A 26,098-nucleotide genomic window follows, 5' to 3' on the forward strand; every position below is an offset into this window, starting at 1 on the left:
ATTTGTGTTAGTTTCATGCTCAGAAGGTAACCTTTTTCTGACCTTATTTCCAAATTATGTAGGCACTTTATAATAGCTGTCTGTGTAGTGATTACAGTATCTATCTGTCATGTCAAGCCATTTCTGTATTAATGCTTTCTAACTGTGAATTCAAATATGTGTAACAATTTGCTAGAAAATGCAGCATGGTGTCCTGTGATGCTGAGCTTTGAGATTGTCTTGTAGGGGGAGGGGGCATCCAGTTTGCACGCTTCTGTAGCCGTGTGGCAAGAGCACAGAACACCACCATTCTTCTCAGGTGTGCAGCAGGAAAGTGAGATTTACTCCTGTTTGGTTTTTTTGCCAGGCTCTAAGAGATGGAAATAAGCTGGCACAGATGGAAGAAACGCCACTCTTTCCAGGAGAATCCATCAAGGCCACTGGTAAGTTTAATGAGTACACTGCGCTTATAGAGAGCCGCAAAATGAAACGGCACTTTACTTGCAAGCACAGGTGATGTATGTGCTGGAGATCAGACATAGAAGACTATATAGGATCACTCTAAGCTCTAGTTGAGTGTTCGGTGACATCACCAACAGAAGGGGGGCCTGCCTTTTCCTGAGGAACGGAAGGCTGATTAGACACTCAGTGTGATGTAATGCTTCGTTGGAATCCTTCACTATAAGAATATATTGACAGAAGATCCATGTCATATCTTAGTAACAGGTTAGAGAACTTGGCCAAAGAATTTCAGTGGCTTATGGGATTCCAGAAAGTACAATTTGAGCACAAGAAAAAGAGCACACGTGGTGCCACCCTGCGTTGTAAGGGGAGTGGCACGAGTGGAGCGCCCCCATCCTCCCTCTGGCCCGCCAGGCAGTTCAGCAGGGAGCCCACTGTGCCATGGGCAGGCGGGAAGGCAACTGGGTGGGACCTTTTCATCTCACCATTGCCGGGGTTGGGCTGGTCAGTAGTTTGCTAGCCTGAGTATTGCCTTCTTCCCTCACTGCTCCCTCCCAAAGATGTGTGCTCCATCTCAGTATAATCATCTTGTGTCAAGAATGTTTGAGGGGCGCCTGGGTGGCGTAGTTGGTTAAGCATCTGAGTCTTGGTTTCAGCTTGGGCTATGACCTCAGGGTCATGAGATTGAGCCCCATTTCGGGCTCAGCATGGAGTCTGCTTGCCCCTCTCCCCCCACCTCGCTCTCTCATTATCTAAAGTAAATAAATAAATCTTAAAAAAGAAAGAATGTTTGAGTAGCTGGGCTCTCCCAGGGCCTCCAAACAATACTGCTGCTGAGTATCCTAGCCTGTGCCCTGAACCCTGCGTATCCTATTGGTGGTTTTGAAACTTTCTTTCTTTCTCTCTCTCTCTCAGAGAGAGAGAGAGAGAGAGAGAGAGAGAGAGAGAGAGAGAAGCGGGAGGAGGGGCAGAGGGAGAGAAGAGAGAATCTCACGTAGACTCCAAGCCCAGCACAGAGCCTTGCGCGGGGCTCAGTCTCACAACCCTGAGACCATGACCTGAGCCGAAATCAAGAGTCGGATGCTTAACCGACTGAGCCACCCAGGCGCCCTGAAACTCTTCATTTAGCTTCTGGAACTTTTTTCACTCCTGGTGGTCCTCTGGCCTCTCTGACTATTCCTTCTCTGGGAGTTCTTCTAGCCCTACTTCATGCCGCTTTTGTAATGATCTGATTAAAATGCAGAGCTAATTATATGTCATGCCTCTGCTTCTTCTCCAGACAGCAAACTACACAGATTTCAAGTGTACAACATGAAGCGTTTTGACACATTATGCACCTGGGAAACCATCATCATAGTCAAGATAATGAACATATCCATCACTCCCAGAAATTTCCTTAGGCCCTTTATAATCCCTCTCTCCCATGCCTTCTCCCCCATCCCCAAGCACTGTAGACTAATTTATATTTTCTACAGTGTTTTAGAAACGTAATCATTGAATATTTCTTCTTTTGTCTAGCTTTTTGCACTCAGCATAATTATTTTGATATCCATATTGTGTAATGTGTCAGAAGTCATTCCTTTTTACTGCTGCACAGTATCCTATTATGTGGCTACACTACAGTTTGCCTATCCATTCATCTCTTGGTAGATATTTGGGCCGTTTCTCCTTGTTGGCGGTCACAAAGCTGCTGTGAACCTTCCCGAACAAGTCTTCTCTGGCCTCATGTCCCGTCATCCTTGCTTCACCCTTTAACCCAGCCACACTGACCTCCAGCAACTCTGCGCTCTCTCCTCCTTCCCTTCCTTCTCCCATCCCGCCTCACCCTCTGCTGCCCTGCTGAGCTAAGTGGGTCCTTTTCTGAGCTCTTACCATGCCCACAGTGATGATAGCATTTGTGAGGCTCTGCTCACAGAAATGGTGATTTCCTGTGTAGCACCTCTCATAGGGCGTGGCTGCTTGTGAGCAGGAATCGTGCCCAGTTACCCCTAGGACCCCAACAATGGAAGCTGCCCAGTACATACTGATCTGTAGGAAAGTTTAATGGAAGTGTTTTGAGAACTTGGCTGGGTGACAACCTTAGTGCCTTTCATTGTCCCCCTCGGACTCCTCCGTAGCTGTATATGCTCCTGCTATTCCTGTGCAGTGGCACTTAGGGAAGATGGTGAAGGTGTGGTTATCTTTGGGACAGGCGGGAGCTTCGTCACACTGACTGGACTGCAGTACGTTGTCGATAGGGATACTAAACATGTTGATATTAACAATAAGAAATAAAGATTGATATGGAAGCTGATAAGGAATTGGAAGCAAAGAAGGCATTTTCCACGCCACTGATGTGGTTCTACTTTTTGTCATCTGTAAAACAGTTTCCTTTGGAGGTGCATTAGCTTTCATTAGGAGTAATTGATGAAATAACAGCCCGGGGTCTTCAGAGTTTAAGTACTGTGTTTTTGAACATGATGAATTTATCACTCAGGGAAAATGTTAACTACCTGGAAAATAATGACAAAATGTAACTTATTAAGAGGCCCTTTACTTAAAACCCCACTAAGTAGCAAATCAGAATTGTTGTACAAAATGGAATTTTCTTAGAAGACTATCTGTGTCTTTAATGTGATAAAAAATATAAAGTTCCTAGAAAACTGGAATCACAAATATATATATTTAGAAACACAAGATTTATTGAAGCACAGGTCTGTGGCTAAAGTTGCTGCTTGGGGTTCTTTCTTTCAGTGAAAGACGTCATGTACATCTGCCCATTTATGGGAGCAGTGAGTGGAAGCCTGACAGTGACTGACTTTAAGATGTACTTCAAGAATGTAGAAAGGGTAAGTTTTTAAAGGGTATTTCATTTTTAAAAACACTTCAGAACACAGTCAACAATAAAGAAGAAAGTGAAAAGAACCCTGAAATCCCATCACTCTGAGAGAACCACAGGGTGAGTTTTAAGATGTGCACCTCTGGAAATAGATTTTGCATCCAGAAAAAAATGCTGTTAAAGTCACACTTAGACCTGGTGGGAGGAGTTTAACTGTAGCCTTGACATTGACTTCATAAAGCATGTTATAAATCAGCCTTCAGTTTCATAGTTGGGACAAAGGGGAAATGTAAACTAAACGTGTGTTTTCACCCAGAGAAGACTTCAAGTGTGAAAGCCCTGAGGACTGGCACTGATAGGCCTTTGTTAATTTGTAAACCCAGGACCCGAAGTTTGTCCTCGATGTTCCCCTCGGTGTGATTAGCAGAGTTGAGAAGATTGGAGCGCAGAGCCACGGGGACAATTCCTGTGGCATAGAGATTGTGTGCAAGGTATGGTGCGAACGCAGGTGAAGCTGCCGGGCGGTCGGTGTGGAGCTTTTGCTGACACGTTCTTCACGGTCTCTGGGCAGTGAGAGTCCCTGGGACTGTTAGTGACTCACATGGTTTCAGGACAGAGGCCTCTTCAAATCTTGTATCAGCTAATTCATACCACTCTGGAAGCTGTTGAGGTAAACCTCTTGTCTTCTATTGAAGTATTCTAATAAACACGGACCTATAACCTAAGTGCTGATGTTATTTGTTACATTTCAGAGAAACCAAGTGAAAAGCAGAGATCAATACTTTTTTCCAGTTTGTTGCTTTAACACGACCTTTCAGAACAGTGGATGGTCAGAGACTTCCTGAAGAGACAGCAATAGTCTACAGATTTTGTGATTAAAAGCACGTTGTTGGGATTTTCACCTGAGCCATGCTTATGTTTGGTTTTCTACCCTTCCTCCAGTGGGTTAAGTAGAAATGTGTGTGATGATTTTAATGACTAGTCATTTACGAAACACTTTAACTGGTGTGTCTTATTCCCAAAGACTTTGCCTCACGGGGTGCACTTTGTTAACAACCCTAAAGTCCCGGAAAAGAGAGTCTGTGCGGAATTGCTAGGATCCCTTCCATGGTCAGGGTTTGGATTCCTGCCAGTCTGTTTGCTTTGATCACATCTCTGAACACAGCTCCCTCTGGTTGGCCCCAGACTGCAGCTGAACCCATTTTTTCAAAGAATCCTTTACTCTTGCAGATCATGAATCTACTGGCGTCCTAGACTCCCTGTGGGTGTTTCAGGGCAGTGCTGGCCTGCGACAAATCGTGTCCGTCCTTCTCAGGCCAGGGTTCCCCATGCTGAGCCTCATGAAGTGGTTGTGGGACTTAAAGCAGAGGGGTGATTTGATGAGTCCTGCAGTTTGGGAACTTGACATTTTCCTTCTTAGAACTCTCCGGTAGCTTCCCATCATCCTTAGGCTAGAGGGAAGACTCACCAAAAGCCTGTGGGTCTGAGCTGGATGACTGCCTTGTGCAGCTTCACCTCCGGCCACCCTCCCCTCGTTCTCGCTAGTCCGGTTCCTTCAGCTGCTCACACTCGCCTCGTGTCCGCCCCCCCCCATCCTCCCCGGGGCTTTGAGTCTTCGCACCTGCTCTCTCCTTTGCTTGGAAGGATTTGCATTCTCAGCAATTCTAAATAGCAAGTGAGCTCCATCAGCTACAAAGGTGTGTGTGTGTGTGTGTGTGTGTGTGTGTGTGTGTAGTCAGAGTGGCTTGGAGGGAGGGCACACTGGGAAGTGACATTGCTTAGGCAGGTGCCTGGGGCTGTTGAGTGAAGATGTCTTCACGGCCAGGGTGAGATTTGCTGATAGCTGCTTTAAAATGTTTTTCAGCCTAGCATGCCAAGGCCACGCTCCCAGGCCTCTCAGTTCCTACCTGAGAGCCTTGCAAGGCATAAGGTTTGGTTTCTTTTAACAGGTGGTACACAATTCAGAACGTACAAAAGGGGTGTGTAGGGAAGAGTCTCTGGCCACCCAACCCCCCAGCCGCCTTGTTCCAGTCCTGGCAGGTGGGCGCACAGGCGTGTCCATGTGGTCTTTACAAATGTAGATGGTAGTGTATTACATAGCCCATCTGCCCCCTCTTTCCCCCTTAACGGTGGGCCTTGGAACTCCTTGGTATCAATGCAGAACTGCTGCTGGTTTCTGACAGCTCCTCAGCGCGCCAGCCTCTGTCGACGGGCATTTCAGTCATTTCCATTCTTCTCTGTTATAAATAGTATTGCAACAATAACTTTGCCACTTCCCGAGTTGCTCTTGCTTTAATCTGTTTGTGGTCATATTTATCTTCAAATTTCATGTCATGTTAAGAAGAATGAGACCTTTGTGTTTAACGGCATAGGTTTAAAAAGGTCAGGGGGCCCTGCTCAAACCAGTGCTGGGGAGAAATCAGAGCCACCTCACTTGGAGCACTCCCACGGGCTTGGCCAGCAGCTTTCATGGTGAGGCATTTAAGAAACTGATTCTGGGAAACAGCATCATAATTTCTGTAAGGAGCGCACTGAGGGACATAGTCTCCACGTGATACAGAGTCCTTGCTGTGAGCACAGGGAGAAACCTCTGTCACATTTCTATTTTACGGATGGTGCAAAATCTGTAGTCGACTCTTTGGGCAGCTTAATGCTCGCAGCTGATTCTGTGGCACACCTTTAGCAGTCAGTGCACAGGACCTGAAGGCACATCTTCCGGGTACTAACCTTCTTCTTGCTTCCATCTGATGAGTTCTTTCCCCAACATGTCCCCCTTGTTCCAGTTTCTTCAATGGCTGTTACCTTGTTGGAGGTGCTTCTGTTGTCTTTTGTTAGTAGAAGTAATCTATCACATGAGAAATGAATACAAGTGTTTCGTTTATCTCTCTATAGCATGGTGTCTGACTCAGAGATACTCAATAAATGTTCAATAAATGAGTTTTGCTAATTGTTTAATAGGATATGAGGAACTTGCGACTTGCTTATAAGCAGGAAGAACAGAGTAAACTTGGGATATTTGAAAACCTCAACAAACTTGCATTTCCTCTTTCCAATGGGCAGGCAAGTACACCAAAATATACCTTTGCGTGTGTGTTGGGGGGAGGTCCAAAAAGTCATGTTTCATTATTCCTTTTTTCCAGAGGTTTCCTTTATCTCTTTTCTCTCTGTTTGTGACGAATATTAGGATATTTAAAATTTGTCAGTTCTGTGTAATGATTAAGGAAAGTGCCAATGTGTTGCTTCCAAATTTACAGGTTAGAATAGAAATCTTAATATATCTAGCTCATAGCTGAATGAAAAGCTTTAATATTGGGTATATGATATAGCAAAGAAATACTGACATGTGTATTTTTGTGATTTTTGTATCCAGACACTCTTTGCATTCAACTACAAAGAAAAATTTCCAACGAATGGGTGGAAAGTTTATGATCCTGTATCTGAATATAAGAGACAGGTAAAATATGGTCCTTATCAAGCCAAAAATAATGGGTTGAACATCTTTCTCTTTTCTAACAGGTTAGAAATTTAGTGGAGAAAAAAACCGTTTGAAACAAGTTGTGTGTTGGTATAACTTTCCTAGCTTGTAGGTTCTTCATCCCTGGGATGCCCCATTCTCCCGATGCCAGACCTTTGATGCTGCTGCTAGTCAGCCTTTTTCCAGAGGGCAAGGGGAGTACTAGCACAAGGGTTTAAAAAGCGAATTGGCCAGATGGTTTTTATTAGATATTCTGGTAAGGAGTTGATGAGTAAGGATCAAAACCAATGGCTTAAATTAGATTAAGTGTATGGCATGACTACATCAGTCTGGTATGGTGTTCTGTGCCTAGAAAGTCTTCAGTGCATTGTCAGGTTCAAGATATTCCAATAAGATACTGTTTTCATGACATTTAATCTTTGTGTCCACTGTATATTTGGTATGGTGATTTATATTACTTACTGTAGATGTTTGTAAAACGCTTCTGTGTCCCTAAAGAGTGTTTATGGGTTTTTCAAAAGCAATACCATGCTCATTCTGTATAGAAAACACAGCAAGAAATGTACAGGATTGGGATTCTAGTATGTAATTTTTACCATTTTAAAATATGTTTGGAAATTCTGCTTCATTACATTTTTAAAAATGGGTAAGAAATGGGTTATGTTAGATAATCATATATTTAAACTTTTAAGTAGCAGTGGACAACAAATTATGAATGGATATTTTGGAGAAAATAAGAAATGGATGTGGTTCACGCTTAGTACTTTTTGAAAATGCAAAAGTTTGCTCTAACACCCTGCAGGGCTTGCCAAATGAGAGCTGGAAAATATCCAAAGTGAACAGTAACTATGAGCTCTGTGACACCTACCCTGCTGTCATTGTCGTGCCAACTAGTGTGAAAGATGCTGACCTTTCAAAAGTGGCAGCCTTTCGAGCAAAAGGCAGAGTCCCGGTAAGTAATAAACATCGTCACTCAGGCATAAACACAGACTGTATTAGATCTAATATGGAAGGAAACAAGACAGAAAAAAACTCTAGTGAACAAAGTAGAAAGTGAAAAAACAAGCCTAAGACCCTCAATAGGCTGTGGAGACTAACAAAGGCATAGCAAGAAAGAGCATACTGTTGCATTAACAGCATCCATCACTGGGTTCGTCAAGCCATCTTAGAGCAAAGACACTTTCTTAGATGCTGAGTGGAACGCTGCACCATTACCCAAGCCAACGTAGGAGCCGGCAGGGGCTGAAGTGTTTTAAACAGCTTTATTGAGGTGTAACTGCACATGTGCAGTTTGATGACATTGTACATACATGTCCACCCGTGACACTCTCACCGTAACCAAGGAGGGAGTAAGCGTCTCTGAGCCTAGAGTTTGTGTTCGGGCATAATCCGGAGTCTCCTGGCCGCCTGAGGAAAACTGGAGGTTTGGGGGCCTAGCTTTAGATCTCATAAGACACTGTCTTCACTTTGCCCTCATTCTGTCACATATGTGATCGTGAAGATACAAAGATGTTTTTAAATTAGGAGACAAAATAAAATGAGTCATTCAAATAGGAGTGAGGCCTGACATTAGTCAGTTTGACTTCGTTTCTGTTGTCCTTAGAGTCATAGAATTTGAGAGATGGAAGGGGATTTTTGGAGCTTATCTAGTCAGACTTCTTTCCACCTGACCCAGAGAGTTCCAGAGCCACTATCATGCTGTCATTGGTTTCAGCCCTCACCTTCGAGGAAAATGTGCAGAAGAGGCCTTGCTTAAAAAGACAACTTCTTTTTACTGCCTGGCAATCAGGGCACATATTGTTTTAGGAACCGTACTAATGTTTGTTGCTTACAAACACTAGGTGTTATCGTGGATTCATCCAGAAAGTCAGGCAACAATTACCCGTTGCAGCCAGCCACTTGTGGGTCCCAGTGATAAACGCTGCAAAGAAGATGAAAAATACTTGCAAACGATAATGGATGCTAACGCGCAGTCTCACAAACTTATCATCTTTGATGCCCGACAAAACAGTGTCGCTGATACCAACAAGGTACGTTCTCAATAACGTTATAGAAACGGTGGCTCTTTTGTTACGTGGTGGCCGTAGGTTGTTACGCAGTTCAGTTAGACTGCGGAGTTCCTCCCCACCTGAAGGTGGGGTCTTTCTGAGCAGCCCCCAGCTGTTCCTCGCCGTTATATAGCCTGTGGGGCTTTGTGCAGTGTCTCTCTCATTGCTTCTCCACCATCCTGTCTGCTGAATTAATTAAGCAAAGACCCAGAAAGAGGATTATCACCTAAAGAATCAAGTAAGACTTTTAATGAAATGATCATGAGGCCCTTGGGAGTCCCTTTAACCCATGAACTATGGTGATTACTTGATTAATTCATATCTGGTCTGAAGCTCACTCTGTTAGAATGGAGTCACCTGTGTGAAACCAGGCACGTGTACAAAGTTGCCGTAAATCACATGCAGGAGTGTCATCTGCAGACCGCTCCCATTCGAGCCCCGCTAGCTGGAGGGGATGGGATCCTTCACACCCAGCCACAGCTAAGAGGCCACACCTCCAGCACCTGCTCTCCAAGTAGGAAAAGCTCTGAACTGTGTCATTTCTATTGCCCACGAATGCCTCTCTCACAGTGTTCCTGCAGGCGTGCATCTGGCAGTCAGAGGACTTGGCCCTCTCTGCAAGTCATTTCAGAGATCAGGAAGGTGGCGGCAGCCCTTCCCATCTCATGCTTGCTTGTAAAATGACACTTGGGTCACAGACATGTAATGCACACCTACTAGGGGCAGGTGCTGGGGTAATACCAAGACAGCTACGGTGAGGTGCTCTGTTACAGAAGGTGTCAGCTTGGCATGTGTGGGGGGAGCCTGGAGAGGGCCTGATGTGTATGGGTGCGATCACCAGCCCCACGCCCAGCCCGTGTCCCCCGAGCAGTGCCTGGGAGTCTGTTTCTCTTGGCAGCTTGGGCCTCTTCTTTCCATGGTGATTATTCCATCATTGAGCACAATCTCCAAAAAGCCAACCTCCTACTGCCCCTGTCTCACTCTGGAGAGAAGCCACTACCTTCCACTTCAGAGAGCACACAAGCCACCGGACATGCCATTTCCCCTCAGTCCCTGGGTGCTTGCTGTGTGTCACGGCTTGCTAGGCACTGGGGAGGGACACACTGAGCAACAGTCATGCGATCTGCCACGTGGCCACGTAGTGTGCCATGGAGGAACATAGAGCGTGCTCGGAGAGTAGAAGGGGCCTGGTTACTTGCTCCATGACCCTGGGCCATGACCTCATCTGTCCAGACCACAAGTGCCTCGCCTCTCAAGTGAGAGCAACAGTACGTCTGCTTCCTGGAAGTACTGTACAGGGCCCAGGACAGGGCCTGTCCCGGAGAAGGCATTTGGTTCATGGTAGCTGTCATCGGTCCTGAGCTCAGAGTGAGCTGCTCTGTCCGCGTGACCGTCATGACATCTCGCTGCCTGGGTCCCTCTCTCCGACCTGGCCAGCTCAGTCTCCTTCACTGGTTCCTCCCCCTCTCCCCAACCTCCACATTGGGGTGCTCCTTGAACTCCATCCGGGCTCCTCTTTTCTACTTTGCACTATGTCCCCGGGCTATCTCCTCCGATGCCACGACTCCAGACGCTCTCTGTATGTTGAATTTGATACCCGCGTTTCCATCTCACTCTGGTCCCTCCTGAAGGCGAGGCAGAATGTCTGTCCTGTTGTCAGGTTGACACCTCTGTTCAGCTGTCTCCCATGTAATGACCTCCGTGTATCCAACGCGGCCCGAGAGGTGGGGCAGTGAGAACCCTGCGCTTGGCAACCAGTTTTACCTGGGTTTTCCTCCAAGCCCTTCCCTTGCTGCTCTGTCGCACCCTGAGCAGGTCGTTGACCTCTCCATAAGCCTCAGGTCTGTAAGATGGAAGGTGACAGCGTGCGGCATAGAGATGTACCAGGATGACACCTGAGAAGAATGTGCATCACGGCCGCAGCACGTGGTGGTCTGGCCTGGGGGGTGACTGGTGGTGCCAGTCACAGGGATGGGGAAGACCGGCAGAGGGACAGGGCGGGCAAGGACATGGGCAGGATAGGAGTTTCCTGTACAAACTAGCACAGACTAGGTGGCTTAAGATAACACAAATTGATTCTCTCACAGTTTGGGAGGCCGGAAGTCTGAGATCTGCCCAAGCTGTGCTCCTTCTCCGGGCTTCAGGGGAGAATCTGTTCCTTGCCCCTTCCGGCTCCTGCTGGCTGCTCTGTGCGCGTAGCCACGGCGTGCAGATCTCTCCCTCTGCCTTCATGTGGCCTTCTCTACGGGTCCGTGTCTTCCCTCTTCTCTCTTCTAGGGATACTTGTGATGGCGTCTAGGGCTTTCCCTAGCTAATCCAGAATGGTCTCTTCATCTCAAGATCCTTGACTGGACGACTTCTGTAAAGACCCTTTTTCCAAAAAATGTCACATTCACAATCACCAGGGGTCTGCCGTAGATCTCTTCGGGTGGGGGAGTGTTTTTCAGCCTGCCATGGGGAGTCATTCTCAGTTAGTCCCCGTGCTCCCACAGCTGGTGGGTCGTCAACCCCGTCAGTCTCCCCACTTCCCCGCGCACTTCCTGTCCCCACTGCAGTACTGTCCCAGAGGAGTGAGAAGCGCGAGAAGAGCTGCAGTCACAGGGCAGTCTTCTGAACACCCTACAGAGCAAGGGCAGTTCTTTGTGCGTGAGCTCACGTGGAAGGGACAGAAGCATTGTCTAGAATGATTTTTTGTCTGTAGTGCTGTTACGTCTAGGAATCAAACAAGGACTTTTGTCTGTCCAAGTCCCTGTGAGCTCTTCTGTATATATTACCATCTCATCTGCAAGTAGAGATCCTACTTACTTCTTCCTTTCCAATCTGGATGCCTTTTATTTCTTCGTTTTGCCTAATTTCCTGGCAAGAACCTCTAGTACCATGTTGAATAGAAGCAGTGAAAGCAGTCATCCTTGTCTTGTTCCTAATCTTAGGGGAAAAGCTTTCAGTTTTTCACCATTGGGTATATTAGCTGTGGGTTTTTCATAGTAGGTGCCCTTGTCAGGCTAAGGAAGTTCCTTTCTCTTGTTAGTTTTTTGGGTGGTTTTACCATGAAAGGGTATTAGATGTTCGAAGACCTTTTCTGTATCAGTTGAGATGATCCTGTGTTTCTTTTTTCCTTCAGTCTGCTAATGTGGTGTATTTCACTGACTGATTTTTGTATATTGACCACTGTAGTGGGTTGAATGGCATCTCCCAGAAATTCATGTTCATCTGGAACCTCAGAATATGACCTTATTCAGAAATAGGGTCTTAGCAGATGTAATTAGTGAAGAGGAGGTCATAGTGGAGTAGGGTGGGCCCTCAGTCCGGTGCCTGGTGCCCTTAGAAGGTCATGTGGGGAAGATGGCAGGCGGCAGCGAGGCAGAGATGGGGTGCCGTAGCTGCATGAGCAGCACCGACGCTTGCCAGCCACCACCGGAAGCCAGGAGTGGAGCACGCGACAGAGTCTCCCCCCGACCCCCCAGAAGGAGCCCAGCCTGCCAGACACATTGGTCTCGGACTCGTAGCCTCCAGAACTGTGAGGGATTAAGTCTGTTATTTTAAGTCCCCCTAGCTTGTGGTACTTTGTTACTGCGGCCGTAGGAAACTCCTACAACCCCCTTACGTTCCCGGAATAAATCCCACTGGGTTCTGGTGTATAATCTCCTTAATAGACTGCTAGATTCAGTTTGCTAGTGTTTTGTAGAGGCTCCCTTCAGTCCAGTCTCCACGTCATGGCCGGAGTGACCTTCTAAAACATCTACCTCTGCGCACACCCTCAGTGCCTTGAGGCAGTGACATCTAGTTCCTGAACGGGGCCTCTGAAGCCCTTGACCCCGGGCCCGCCCTTCCTGTCTCCGCAGCTGCCCGGCCCACGTCCCAGCTGTGGGATGCTTCTTTCTGTTCCTGTAGCATGTCCCAGTGGCATCTCTGAGCCTTTGCCCCCAGAGCTAAACATTCCCCCGTCCTTGAGATGACATGTCAGTGTCTCTTCCTCAGGGACATCTTTCCAGATGAGTGGAGGTCTCCCTGTGTGGCGGTGCCCTGCACACAGTTGCAGTTCCTCATTCAGTGCACGTCCAGGCAATGGGCCCTCGGCGCCAAGTGGTAGGGACAACTCTGAGGGTCCCCGGAACCCAGCGATTACATAATAGCTGCTCCATGACTGGAATGACGGGCTGGGTTCCCCTCTCGGGTTCCTCTCTCCATGGACAGTCGCCATGTAGGGGACCTGATGGCAAGTGGCATGGTATGGGAACTCAAAAGTCCAGACTCCATTATGGAGCCAGTGTGATGGCACCAAAGGGTTTTCAGTCAGATTGTTTCTTGAGAAAGTGAACGTGGAGGGAAGGAACTTAGCTTTAACGGTTGCATTTGAGGAGCCTGAGTGGGGAAGATAAGGCTCTGGAGCTCAGAGAAAGGTCAGGTTGGAGGTTGAGATTGGGGCCCGGTGGCATGCTGGGTGGTGGTTGCAGGCTGGGGGCGGGCAGGGGCAAAGCCACCAAAGGAGTCCAAGTCACCTGAGCCATCTGTGGAAGGCCGGAGAGGAACCCACGGGAGGACGGGGTGCTTCAGGTGGTGGGAGGAGACCCCAAAGAGGGAGGGAGAGGTCCTCGATGTCAGGAGGGGAGGGGCATCCAGTGGGAGAGCTGGGTGGGAGAGGTGTCTTAGCTCAAGCTGCTCCAACAAAATATCAGAGGCTGGGTGGCCTATGAACAACAGACATTTCTCAAAGCTCCGGATACTGGGAAGTCCAACGTCACGGTAACAGCAGATCCCGTGTCAGGTGATAGCGCACTGCCTGGCTTGTAGGTAGCCACCTTCTCACCATGTCTTCGCACTGCCGAGAGCAAAATGAGGCCCACGGTCTCCTGTCTCTCCTTATAAGGGCACTAATGCCGTCATGAGGGCTCCACCCTCCTGACCTCACCCCTCCCAGAGGCCGCATCTTCTGACATCATCTTTTTAAGGATTAGGGCTTCGACACATGAATTTTGTGGTGACGAAAATATGTAGTCCACTACAGGAGAGGTGTGTGGACTTGGGCATCCTGCCCCTGCCACTTTGTTCCTCTGGCCCTTGGGAGGTGTCCGCCCTCTAGGAGGCTCCCATTCTCTCACCTGGGAACCTCCCCCTGCTGCTGAAGACTGGCAGACTGGTGGGCAGGTGGCCTGGCAGGTCTGCCACAAGCGCAGAACAGCTGTGTGAAAGCAGGGAAACCTGAGTCCATCCTTCAGCCAGCTGCTCCCTGGGGTGTTCGGGTTTCTTCTTCCCACGAGGGTTGGGGATGGCCCTGCCACCACTGCTTTCGGCTTATTCTTGGGGCCTTGGGGGCTAGCAGGGAACAGTGTTCCCACATCTCCGGCTTCTCTCCAGAACCCTGTTTTGCCCCCATACAGAGAAGTCTGGCCAGCAAAGTCTTGTATTCCAGAACGCTCTGGCCCCTTTCCCCTGTTCCTTCTGGGGTACAGGTGGGGCCTCTTGTCACCCTCCTTCCCCCTCTGGCTCAAGACCTCCAGGTGCCTGTTCTCTGCATCTGTTTACTTCCATAACCTCATTTCCGGATTGTCATTTGTCTTATTTGTATCTTTAGTGATCGGTTTCTGGGCAACAAATTGCCTTTAAACACCTTCTCCGGGTGCCCCTCCTTAGCACGGGCTTCCTCAGTGCTGAAGGCCTGGATGAGCTGAGCCCAGTGCACTGCCTCAGAGCGGCTTCCCCAGGCCCCGGGGCTCCGGCGGGCAGGGGCTGGGCTACAAACGTGGGAGGTGCTCGCTGAGGTAGTCCTGCCCTCCTCGTGCTTGATTTTACTTAGTTAATTAGCATTTAATCTGCACAGTGGCCCTTTGAAAGTCTTACAGGTGGGAAGGTTTGGGGTGCAGAGAGGTGAGGGCACCATAACCATTTGGGTGGCAGAGCTGGGATCACAAACCCTTTTTCCCTGCCGCCAAGTCTGTGCCTTTCACCCCTCTGCTGTGGTGTTACTTCCTTTGTCAGCAGCATCTTCATTGGATGCTTCAGTGGTTTTTATGAAAATACAATTCTGTCATGGAGGCAGGACTGTGCTCGAGACTGCTTTGTCCCCGTAGTGGGTGTTGCAAAGTGTCTCACTGAAGTTAAAGCGTCGCCTAGAATTTTGTGAAATAACCTGAAGTATAGCTGGTATCCAAATACACGAAATTCTTGTTTTCCTGTGAGGCGCATTCGCCACTTGCAAACGTTCTCCCCTGCTTAGCCCCTGCTCCTGCGCCCGGGTAAGCGGCTTTTAGCCGCGTGCAGCCCAGTCTTCCCCGGAACCGCTTCCCTGCTGAGTTCTTAGATGTAGCCTGGGTTCTCGGACTCAGCCTCTTGTGCCAGGTCACTCTGCGGCCTGTCCTCTGTGCATGGGGGCCCAGGCCCCAGTGCCCCCGCCCCCCGCCCCGGCTCCCTCTCGGCCCTGCCCGTATTCCTGTGCTCCTGCCTATAGCCCAGCCTCCTCAGACTGTCCTGCCTAATGTCTGCCAGCCAACACCGTGGCTCAGTAGCCCTTTGGCACCCCACCTGGCCCAGTTCCGTTCTCCTGCCTGTTTTTCTCCTGCCAGTGCCCCAGACTGCTGAATGTTCCATGAGAACGAAAGGCTCACAGTGTGCAGGCTGGAGCCACTCCAGATTTATGCTAGAATCCTCCAGCCTCAGCTGGGCCCTCGGTGATGCTTGGAAGTCCCTCCTCCCCACCCCCGGGCTCCCCAGAGGCCACTTCAGCCCCTTTATGACTTTTTTTTCTAATGTACAACCCTGCCCCACCCCCTTCATCCTCAGTAGCTGACCTTGCCTTTGTGCAGAGGCGGGACCAAGCCTCCTGCCACCAGACCTGGAAGCTGCCTTGTACTGCCATCCACAGAAGCCTCCTGTTACGGTGGCCGAGTGATCTCCTCTCTGCCATGAAGTCTTTCCCATCTGCACGCATAAGCTGCCCCTCCAGCCACTGTCACCGCCCCCTTCCAGCTGGCGCTGTTGTTCTCCTGCCCTTTACAGACGGGCTTCTGGGAGCAGCTCTCGCCCTGAGATGCGGGGCACGCACGACCGGCCGCTCGCCTCCTCGGCCTGTGAAGCGAGCTCCCGTCCCCGGCTCTGCCCAGACCGTTCGTGGTGCGCTCACCAAATCCAGTGTGTATTTTTCAGTTCTTCTTTTCCTCGACTTCTCAAGCTTTTGGTAGTTTAGTACTTTTTCCTTTTCAAAATACTCTTTTCCTTTTTTTCTTTTTCCTCTAGTGTCTGGCAGCTCTTCTCAGTCTCCTTTGCTTTCTGTGCCTTAGACGTTGGCCTTTCTCAGGCTCCCAGCCTCCGCTTCTCCCCTGGCTTACCTGCTGACCTTGAGCATGGCGTGCCAGACCTCTGTCCTCCAATATCCTCCATAGGCCAGTGACTTCGTGTCGGTAGCCACAGCTGAGACCTGTCTTCTGAGCTGCGGACCGCTGCCTGCAGACCTTTCTGCTTCCATTTCTCACAGGCACCTTGCGCTCACTACGCTGAAAGCTGAATACTCTGTTCCTTCTGTAATAGTCTGGTCTCAAGAAAGGATACCACTGACTCTTGGGGTGCTCGGCCTGGAATCCTGGGCATCACTGCCTCCTCGTGGGCTTCCTGCTTCCATCGCCCCAGTCGGCCACCGTGTCTTGCCCCTTCAAGATCTCCAGTCCGCTGCATCTCTCTCTCTGCCCTGCTGCCTCCGCCACGGGTCCCTCAGCCAGATGAGTGCCCGTCTCCGAGCTGGTCTCCCTGCGGGAGGTCCCGCCCTCCTCCAGGCCCTTCCGCCCAGCACAGCCAGTGGTCTGCCACAGTGAGGGTCTGACCCTCTCCCCGTGCCTGCGCCGTCCAGCCCCAGGCTGCCCTCTGGCCGCACACCACAGCTCTCGTCTCAGCTGCTTGCCCGCCTCTCGGGGAGCCATAGCCCCTCTGCCCTGTGTTCCTGACCTTTCTCCCCACGGCAAAGCTTTCCTGACTTGTGTTCTCTTCTCGGTGCGACATCTCTTCTGTCCTCCTGGCAGCCTCCCAGGCCTGGCCACGTGCCCCCAGCGCACCCCGTGTTCTCCTGCAGCAAAGGACTTGCCCCCCTGTGCTGCACACGTCCCTCTCCTCACCTGCCTGCCCTGCCAGATTGTGAATGCCTTGAGGACCAGGGTCTCCACTTGTCACCCCAGTATTTAGCTCAGGGCATTAATAGCCACACGCTAAGTGGTTGGAGACGAAATGAAGGGTGTGGTCTTTGGGTTCACAGATGCATTTATTATGTCTTTGGAGATAAAATTCATATAACATTAATCTGGCTATTTTAACTGTCCCAGAGTTTACGATTCAGTGACTTCTGGTATATTCACAATGTTGTACAACAATCCCCTCTAACTCCAGAATGCTCTCATAGCCCCAGATAGAAACCCTGTGCCCACTGGCAGTTGCTGCCCATTGTCCCCCCCCCCCCCCGCCCCCCAGCTCCTATCAACCACTAATTTACTTTCTCTCTGTACAGATTTCCTTGTTCTGGACCTTTCATATAAATGGAATCATACAACGTGTAGTCTCTGGGGCCTGGATTCTTTGACTCCGTGTGATGTTTTTAAGGTTCACTCATGTTGTAGCATGTACCAGCACTTCTTACCTTTGTCTGGCTGCATAATGTTCCATTGTATGGAGAGAGCACATTTTGTTTATCCATTCCTCCACTGCTGGGCAAGTGGGTTGCTTCCACTTTTTGGCTATGGCAAGTAATGCTGCTGTTATCTTTCAGGGACAAGTTTTTGTTCGAGTACCTGTCTTCAGTTCAGTGGGCATGGAATGGCTGGGTCACGTGGTAATTCTGGGCTTAAATCTGAGGAGCCCCCAAACTTTCCCACAGGGACTGCACAGTTTGAATTCCCACCAGCAGCATATCCGGGTTTCAGTTTGTCTGTGTTCTCATCACAGATGGGTTCTGAATGTTGACCTTCACAAAATATAAGCTAATTATAGATCAGGTTTTGTTATGAGATTACCAAAGGGTCAGCCATAGCCCCTCTTTTTGTTTCATCTGCATTTTATTTTACTTAAATTGCTTAAACCTCCTTGTTGGGATTTACAAATAGTTTTATTATACAGAAATTTTGGTGGTACTACAACTTTTTCTGTTTGGACAGATGGCACTAACAGACAGAACTTTTAAAAATTAACTCGCCTTGAGTAAGATCCAGTTGTTAATGGTTTAAAAACTGATGATGGGTACAGGACAATTGTTATGGGTTGAATTGTGTCTGCATAAAAAATATGCCAAATATCTAACTCCCAGTACCTGTGAATGTGGCCTCATTTTGAAATGAGGTCTTTATAAATGTAATCAAGTTAAGATGAGGTCCTATTGAATTAGGGTGGGCCGTAATCCAGTCTGACTGGGGTCCTTAGAGGAAGAGACAGACACGAGGCGAAGGCCATGTGATGGTGAGGCAGAGATTTGAGTGATGTGTCTGTAAACCAGGACCCCCTGGGGCTACCAGAAGCTGGAAGAAGCAAAGAAGAATCCTCTCCAAGGGGCTTCTCAGGGAGCACAGCCCTGCCGGTACCTTGATTTTTGGCTCCAGCGCTGTGAGAGGACATTGCTGTTGTTTTAAGCCGCTTAGTTTGTGGTACTTTGTGCCAGCAGCCAGGGGTGAGTCCTACAAGGATTAGGAGGTTTATTATACACAGATGGCCTTGTTGCTTCCTTAATGGTCTCTTTCTGATAACACTAGAAACAATCAAAGTATGAGCTCAGATGCAGTGCTGTTATGTCTTTTGTTTTTCACAGGCCAAGGGTGGAGGGTACGAGAGTGAAAGTGCTTACCCCAACGCGGAGCTCGTGTTCTTGGAGATCCACAACATCCACGTGATGAGAGAGTCCCTGCGTAAATTGAAAGAGATCGTGTACCCTTCGATAGATGAGGCACGGTGGCTCTCCAACGTGGATGGGACGCACTGGCTGGAGTATATAAGGGTAAAGGGGGCTGGTCCTTGACACGCTTTCTGGTTAAGATTTCTCTGTGTACCTGCCATAAATCTGTGTCTCCACGTGGTTTCTCAGCACTGTAAAGAAGCACATCTTTGCAGTACTCTAGGCTCTCATAGTTTCCACAGGCAACATTCAGACTGTGGTCTTTGTTGAGGGATACTGCTTGCGTCAGATCAGGTTTGGAATGTACTTTGTGGCCCTGTAATAAACGACTGCATTTACTGTCATCATTTTTCTTAGTGTTGGATGTTCCCCACCCCCAGCGCTAATGTTTCTGAGTGATCCTCACTTGACTGCGTTGTTTGGTTTATTGACCTGAAGTTCTTAACATTCTCCACAGAACTATTTTTTGCTGTCCTAGAAATTAAACGTAGCCTGCTCTAATGTGCCTTCTTTTCTGAAGATGCTTCTTGCTGGGGCAGTAAGGATTGCTGATAAGATAGAATCTGGGAAAACTTCGGTGGTGGTGCACTGCAGCGATGGTTGGGACCGAACAGCCCAGCTGACGTCTCTGGCTATGCTGATGTTGGACAGTTACTACCGCACCATTAAAGGGTTCGAGGCTCTGATAGAGAAGGAGTGGATAAGCTTCGGACATAGGTTTGCACTGGTAAGCTGAGACTGTGAGGTACTTTCCTGACTGTTTTGTTCTCTCCTATGCATGTGTGTATCACACAGCACACACACATGTGGGCTTTCTGCTCTGTGTCGGACCTGAGTCGGCATAATAGAATACCATGGACCTCAGCATGGTATGTTTTTGGTAGGGCACTCTGTTTTTTGAAAATTTTTTTAGTGTAGGTATGTCATTTTTTTAAAATAAATGAGGTAAAATTCATATAACAGAATTGGCCATCTTGAGGCATACAGTTCAGTGACATTTAGTACATTCACAATGTTGTGCAAGCACCAGCTCTTTCTAGTTCCAGAACATTTCTTCACCCCCAAAAGGAAACCCTGTACCCGTTAAGCAGTCCCTCCTCATCTCCCCCTCCCCCAGCCCCTGACAATCACTAACCAGCTTTCTGTCTTTCTCAGTTTGCCTGTTCTTGGTGCCTCCTGTAAGTGGAATCATATAACATTTGTCTTTCTGTGACTGGCTTATTTCACTAAACACACTGTTTTTAAGGTTTATCCATATCAGCATATATAGAAACTTACTTCCTTTTCATACCTGAGCAGTATTCCCTTTGTTTATCCATTTCTGTTGATGGACACTTGGATTATTCCCACCAGTTGGCTCTTGTGAATAATGCTGCTATGAACATTGGCGTACAAGTTTTTGCCATGCAGAGTACCACAAACTGAGTAGCTTAGACAATAGAAATGTATTGTCTCCCAGTTCTGGAGGCTGGACGTCCAAGATCCAGGTGCCGGCAGGGTTGGTCTCTCCTGAACCGTGTCTTCTCTGCTCGTGTGTGGCCGCCTTCTCACCATGTGCCCACATGGCCCTTCCTCTGTGTGCGCCTCCCTGGTGCCTCTCTCTGCATCCAAATTTCCTCTCCTTAAAAGGACACCAGTCACACTGGATTAGGGCCCAGCCTCCCAGCCTCCTTTTAATCACCTCTTTATAGACCCTGTCTCCAAGTATAGTCCCATTCCGAGGCCCTGGGGCTTAGGGTGCCAGCGGAGGAATTGGGGCAGTACCCAATTCGGCCTGCAGCGGCCAGCTTTCACACTGGAGGACATACCTAGGAGTATGGTAGCTATTCTCGAACTGCCGTTGGTGTTTTAGTGTAAATGGCTGTCCGTTCCTGGTCTGTCCCAGTCATCGAGCCATTGGGGATTCGTCTTAACTGTGCATGGCACTGGAATATGCCTGAAGCCTCATTCAGACCCACTCCTAGAGAGCGGGAGGATGGGCAGTGGCTGGGGGGTGCTTCGGTGGCTTCTGCCATGGGGTTACCAAGTACATCGGCCATGAGAAGAAGGAAAGGCAGCTCCACAGCCTGTGAGCCACATGCCCTTCGGGGGCCATTGTCGGAGCCTCCTCTGCACTGTGCCCCTTCCCTCTGTGTGCCTTGGTCCCCTTCTCTGAGGTGGTGTGTTGTGCAGCAGGGGTGAGTTTATGTATGTCAGATGCTTGGGACCGGGCCCGGAGGAAAGGTAGGTTTAGTGGGGGGGGGGGGGGGGCGAGTGAAGTTCTCCCCAGTGTTTGTATCTGGTCACCTCTGAAGGCTCCCAGGCCATTCCCTTCCACCACTCCTCCCCACACCATGTGTTCTGGGAGAGAGGAAGCGGGCAGGGGCCCCTGACTAGATGGGTGGTGCTAAAGGTTATGGACTGAGAAGCCAGCGGTGGCCACGCACAGCACGCATCGGGGTGTGCGCGCACGCTCCGCTTCTGTCCCTACGTGCCGATGCGGGGTTCGTCATGGTAATAAGACCATGAGATTCATAACGGCTGCAGTTTACTGAGCACCACTGCGTGTCCACATCCAGCACATGTTACATGTGTCATCCCGAAGCAGCTGCTGTAACTGAGATTTCAGGAGTATGACCCAGCTGTTGAGGGTGGAGCCAGTATCCGAGCCGCAGTTTCAAGCCTGCGGCCACCTCCTCACTGCCTCCCTATACTCCACCCTCCCTGGACTTGCTGTCAGTGAGCCCGTCTCAGTTCCTCCCTGAGGCCAACTCCTGTCCCTCCCCCCCTGGTCCGTCATCCTGCCTCTGGCCTGCCTCCCCCTCCCCTCTCGCCTAGATGGCTCCCGCTGGCATAGAAACATGCCACTATTTATCCCACCCTGGAAACCAACCCTCTTGACCCTACTTTTGCTCCAGCTGTCACCGCAAAGATCTGTCCCCTTTACGATAAAGCTGTCCTGTACTCACTTCAGCCAGGCTTCCTCCTCCCAACACCCACCCCACCCCGAAACTGCATGTCCCAGCCACCATTCGCTGCCACTTTGCCAAGCCCTTCTCTTATTTGGCCTGAGCACTTGATGCTGTTGGTTCTTCCCTATTTCTAGAAACCGTCTCTTCCCTTGGCTTCTGGGTCTCCACAGCCTTTTGAATTTCCGCCTATCTTTTGGTCCTCCCTCTCTCCCCAACCTCTTAGTGTTGGGGTGCCCCAGGGCTCAGTCCTCAGATTGCTTCTCTTCTCTCTCTATGCTTAATACCTTAGTGATCTTGACTGGTCCCACGTCTTTAAATACACGTGTTTCAAATCTGTTGTCTCCTCCTCAGTGCCACTGATGCCCCCCCTGCATTCCAGCCTGCCCGTCTCCCGTGGGGCTGTGATGGCAGCCTCCTAACTAGTTTCTCTGTCACCTATCCCCTTCCAATCCACTGTCCTCGCCGCAGCCAGATGGAGCGTTCCAAGAAGCAGCTCCCGTGCTGCCATTCCCCAGCACGAATCCCGTGGCCTATGCGGTCGTGGGCAAACTCCTCGACATAACCTTTGAGGCCCTTGGTGATCTGGCCTCGTCCACCTTGCCAGCCTTGTCTCGCCTCCCTCCCCTTGCCTCATGCCCAGCTACTTATGGTGCTCTTGGTACCCCCCACCTTGTTCCCACTGCTTCTACTACAGTGCATCCCTGGCCAGCCAGGGAGTAGGCACATCCTTCCGTCCTTCAAGGTTTATCTCAAATGCGACCTCCTCCATGACTGTGACTTGTGGGGTTTGCCGCCTCTGGCCCCACCTCTGCCCCATCCTAGGTTGGTCACTTGTTCGTTTGTGGCCCCTCCATACCCATTCCGGACTTGGAAGCCCTGGGCACATTTTAGTGCCCTTGTTATTTGCAGGTCTTTCTCCCACGACTAGACTGCAGGTGAACTATTTGTTTAGCCCGGGTACTTTGTCTCATTTATCTTGGTGCCTCAGGTGTGTAGCCAAGAGCATGGCCTCTCTGGGACACCATGACATGCCCTGAAATTCCAGGGGCCAGGCAAGATGCCTTGCGTACACCGGAGGAATTCAGTGAACGGCTGTTAAAAGAATGAATCTTAAATTGCGAGTGGTCGTGCAAAACCATTCCCAAGGTGCCTTAAATACTGAAGAGCAGGTTCTACAAATTATTTTGTAAAGGGGAAGTGCAGAGATAAGTCAACTTATGCAGCTGCTGTGGAAAACAGCATGGCAGTTCCTCAAATAATTAAAAATAGAACTACCCTGTGATCCAGCAATTCTGCTTTTGGGGATACACCCAAAAGGAGTGAAAACAGAGACTTGGATAATTGCACACCCACGTTTATAAACAGTGTGATTCACAGTAGCCCAAAGGTAGAAGCAACCCCGGTGTCCATCGACAGATGAATGGATACATAGAATGTGGTCTGTCCATACAGTGGAAGTATTACTCAGCTTAAAGAAGGAAGGAATTTCTGACATATTCTACAGCATAGATGAACCTTGAGGACCTTCTGCTGAGTGAAAGAAGCCAGTCACAAAAGGACACATACTGTAGGAGTCCACTTGTAAGAGGGACCGAGAGCAGTCACATTCATAGGGACACAGAGTACACTGGTGGGCACGGTGGGTTGGGGGGGGAGCTGGTGTTAATGGGGAAGAGTTTCAGATTGGAAAGATGGATGGTGGGGGTGGCTGCACAGCAGTGTGAATGTACTTAATACCACTGAGCTGTATGCTTAAAATGTGGCCCATTTGATGTTCTGTATGTTTCACCACCATCGAAAACCAATAAAAGAAAGAAGACCAACTACTGTAACTACGAGGCATGGATTTCCTTGTTTTTATGTCTCTCCTGCTGGCAGTTTCAGAGACCCAGTATTTCTCGTGCTTTCTATGTGGTGGTTGCATCAAACCTTTGTAATGTTTCTTTCTTTCTCATCCTTTTGCTTAGTTATCAGAGTATTTGAATCTTCTCTTAGAATGCTCACTCTCAAACTGTTTTTTAACTTGACATTTTCAGTGTTTTGTCCCGTTTGTGTTTGAAGTTCTTTTAACTTTTACCAGGCATCTATGAGTATATTCTAAAACACTGAAAGGTGTGAAACACACTATTGGATGTCAAGAATGTCTCAGAACTGCAGAAGAACACAACACTTGGCTGCCTTGAGCAAGGACTCCCCATTACCATTTCAAGTGTGAGATTTGGGGGCTCTCTGAGTCCTGTAGAATTGGTTAAAATGTGTAGATTATTATTTGATTCTCAGACTTCCTGACATTTCTGAAAAATGGGAAAACCTGTTTTTCCATTTGTGGCGGAAATGGCCATTGTAATGTGCTTTCTGAGCAGCTAATCAGTAGTCCCACATTGACACTGTGCACTTGGTGCGGTGGCCGGGCCTTGACCCCATCACTGGGACTGAAAAGTTTACTGGCCACTTGCTTATAACTTCTTGAACTCAACTATATTAAAGTGAAATTATAAAACAGTCCTCACATAAAAGTACAGTTTTTTGAACACTGAAATTTTGTTTCCTAAGAGCAATGGACGTCAGTTCAATTCAGTGAACGTTTTTGAGTGCTTTTTCTGTGCCAAGAATTTGTTTAGGTCTTGGGAAATACAAATGACACCTGATGGCTTGCCACTAGGCAATTTTAAGTGACTTTTGAGAGGAATGTGGCACGCATTCACATGCTTAACCTCTTGTTTTCAGAGAGTGGGCCATGGCAATGACAACCACGCGGATGCTGACCGATCCCCTATATTTCTTCAGTTTATTGATTGTGTTTGGCAAATGACAAGACAGGTGAGAAATTTCAAGTGTATTTCTGACCTTAAAGTTGAAGATTAGATAAATATTCATGTTTGTTCAAAATGAAGACGTGTTTATGTGTGTAAAAATAGGACCACTTCTGTTATTTAACTTGGTTTGATTCTAATTCACTTGGAAGTATAAGCAGAAAATTAGAGACTATCAATTTCTCACCAAAAGTTCCTATTCTCGTGCAAATGCTTTTGTTAGCCCTCCTGCCCACCAGTAATGCCGACCAAGGCCCTGCTCCTGCCATTCTGCGGTTCTTTCTGCCTTCCCGTCCTGGTGAGGAGGCACAGTCCCCTGCTGAGCGGACCGCGTGTTTGAAATGGGAATGTGACGGAACTGCCAGCAAGGGCGGGTGTCAGACCCGGGAACCCAGGAGTCTGCACACTTGCCCTGGGCCCCAACGCCCTGCGCCCCCGCGGCAGAGTCGCTGAGGGCAGGGAGTGTCCAGGAAGCAGAGGCGGATAGGAAGTTGCTGGTGCTTAGTTTCCAAACCCTGGTGCACAGAGCCCCTGGTAAGCAAGGCGGCCACACAGGGATTCCCTCTTCCCTAAGCTGGTAGGGCCGTGATGGCTTCAGTTCAGAGCAGGCCCTGAGGTCTGTGTTGTTGATTTCCTGGTCTCTAACATCTGAGCCCAAGTTTGGGGTCTTCCCGTCAGGATTAGGAGATGGAGCCAGAGTGCCAGAGAGAGCGACAGAGACAAGAGTGGCATACAGAGAGGGGGGATAGAGAGAGACAGAGACACACATGCAGACAGAGACAGACACAGAGAGACCAAGACGGAGAGACTAGAAGACAGGTAGTCTCCCCAGTGCCTGTACGGGGAGAGAGCCAGAGGATGGAGAACCATGGCCTGGGTGCTCTCCTTCCTATTGGCCTGGAGGTCTGGGCTAGGCTGCCTTAGTCATGGGAAGAGGACCAGCTGGAAAGACTGCTGGCGACCTCTAGTGACTCCATCAGCAGCCATGGCGCTCATGACAGCCTCCTGACCACATTATTACCATCACCCTAGGACCTTTTCAAAGGACCTCTGCTTCCCAAGCCCAGAAAGTCGGATGCACCACTGTCTGTGAAATCCCTCGCTGTGCACCACTATTGGCAGTGCGGGTGTGGGGGGGGGGGCAGGAGAGAGGTTGAGCACCACTACGGTGCTGTTGCTGCCCCACTCCACCTCAGCCCAGACCCCTTCCAGCAGCAGTTCCTCAGCAGCCATCTGGGGGACCCCAGCCTCACTGTCTACCTGCGTGCACACTGTCAGCACCTGGAACCTTTTAAAGATGCACATGCTTGGGCCCCCGACCTTGTGGACCCTTCCTCCTGTGGGCCGAGGGAGAAGCCCAGATGTATGTAGTTCTGGAACATTCCCCATGTGGGTTCTGAGGTGCCAGTGAGGGCTCCGTCCTACTTAAGTCCTGGGGCCAGTAGCCTCAGCTTCCCCTGGGGACTTAGAGATGATGAAAATTCAGGCCCGCCCAGACCTGCTAACACTGGAGGGAGGGTGGCACTGGATGCGGGGATATTATTAAAATGCAGAGTCTGATTTGTGAGCCTGCATTCTCACGGGTCGCAGTAGCAAGGATCTAGAAAGAACAGGCATACTTTCAGAAACAAGGAAAAAAAAAAAAGGGAAAAAAAGGGGGGGTGAGTTCTGATCAGCTAGAGGAGACCTCCCAGAG

At 49.2% G+C, this 26,098-nt stretch overlaps 1 protein-coding gene across 5 annotated transcripts in view; it reads left to right on the forward strand.

Moving 5' to 3' along the window:
* MTMR1 (myotubularin related protein 1) overlaps positions 1–26,098 on the forward strand; it is a 65,184-nt gene that overhangs the window by 24,857 nt on the left and 14,229 nt on the right. For all 5 annotated transcript variants that reach the window (XM_073887875.1, XM_025862787.2, XM_073887876.1 and 2 more), the window contains 10 exons: positions 347–422; positions 3,175–3,269; positions 3,643–3,750; positions 6,218–6,319; positions 6,630–6,713; positions 7,537–7,686; positions 8,576–8,764; positions 18,555–18,740; positions 19,159–19,365; positions 24,317–24,409. In XM_073887875.1, the coding sequence (XP_073743976.1) occupies positions 347–422; positions 3,175–3,269; positions 3,643–3,750; positions 6,218–6,319; positions 6,630–6,713; positions 7,537–7,686; positions 8,576–8,764; positions 18,555–18,740; positions 19,159–19,365; positions 24,317–24,409 (1,290 nt within the window). The remainder of the gene's footprint in view (positions 1–346; positions 423–3,174; positions 3,270–3,642; positions 3,751–6,217; positions 6,320–6,629; positions 6,714–7,536; positions 7,687–8,575; positions 8,765–18,554; positions 18,741–19,158; positions 19,366–24,316; positions 24,410–26,098) is intronic.

The sequence above is a fragment of the Callorhinus ursinus genome, unplaced genomic scaffold, assembly GCF_003265705.2.
Source record: "Callorhinus ursinus isolate GAN/ISIS: 27379988/994484 unplaced genomic scaffold, GSC_fseal_2.0 scaffold84, whole genome shotgun sequence".
NCBI classification, from domain to species: Eukaryota; Metazoa; Chordata; class Mammalia; order Carnivora; family Otariidae; genus Callorhinus; species Callorhinus ursinus.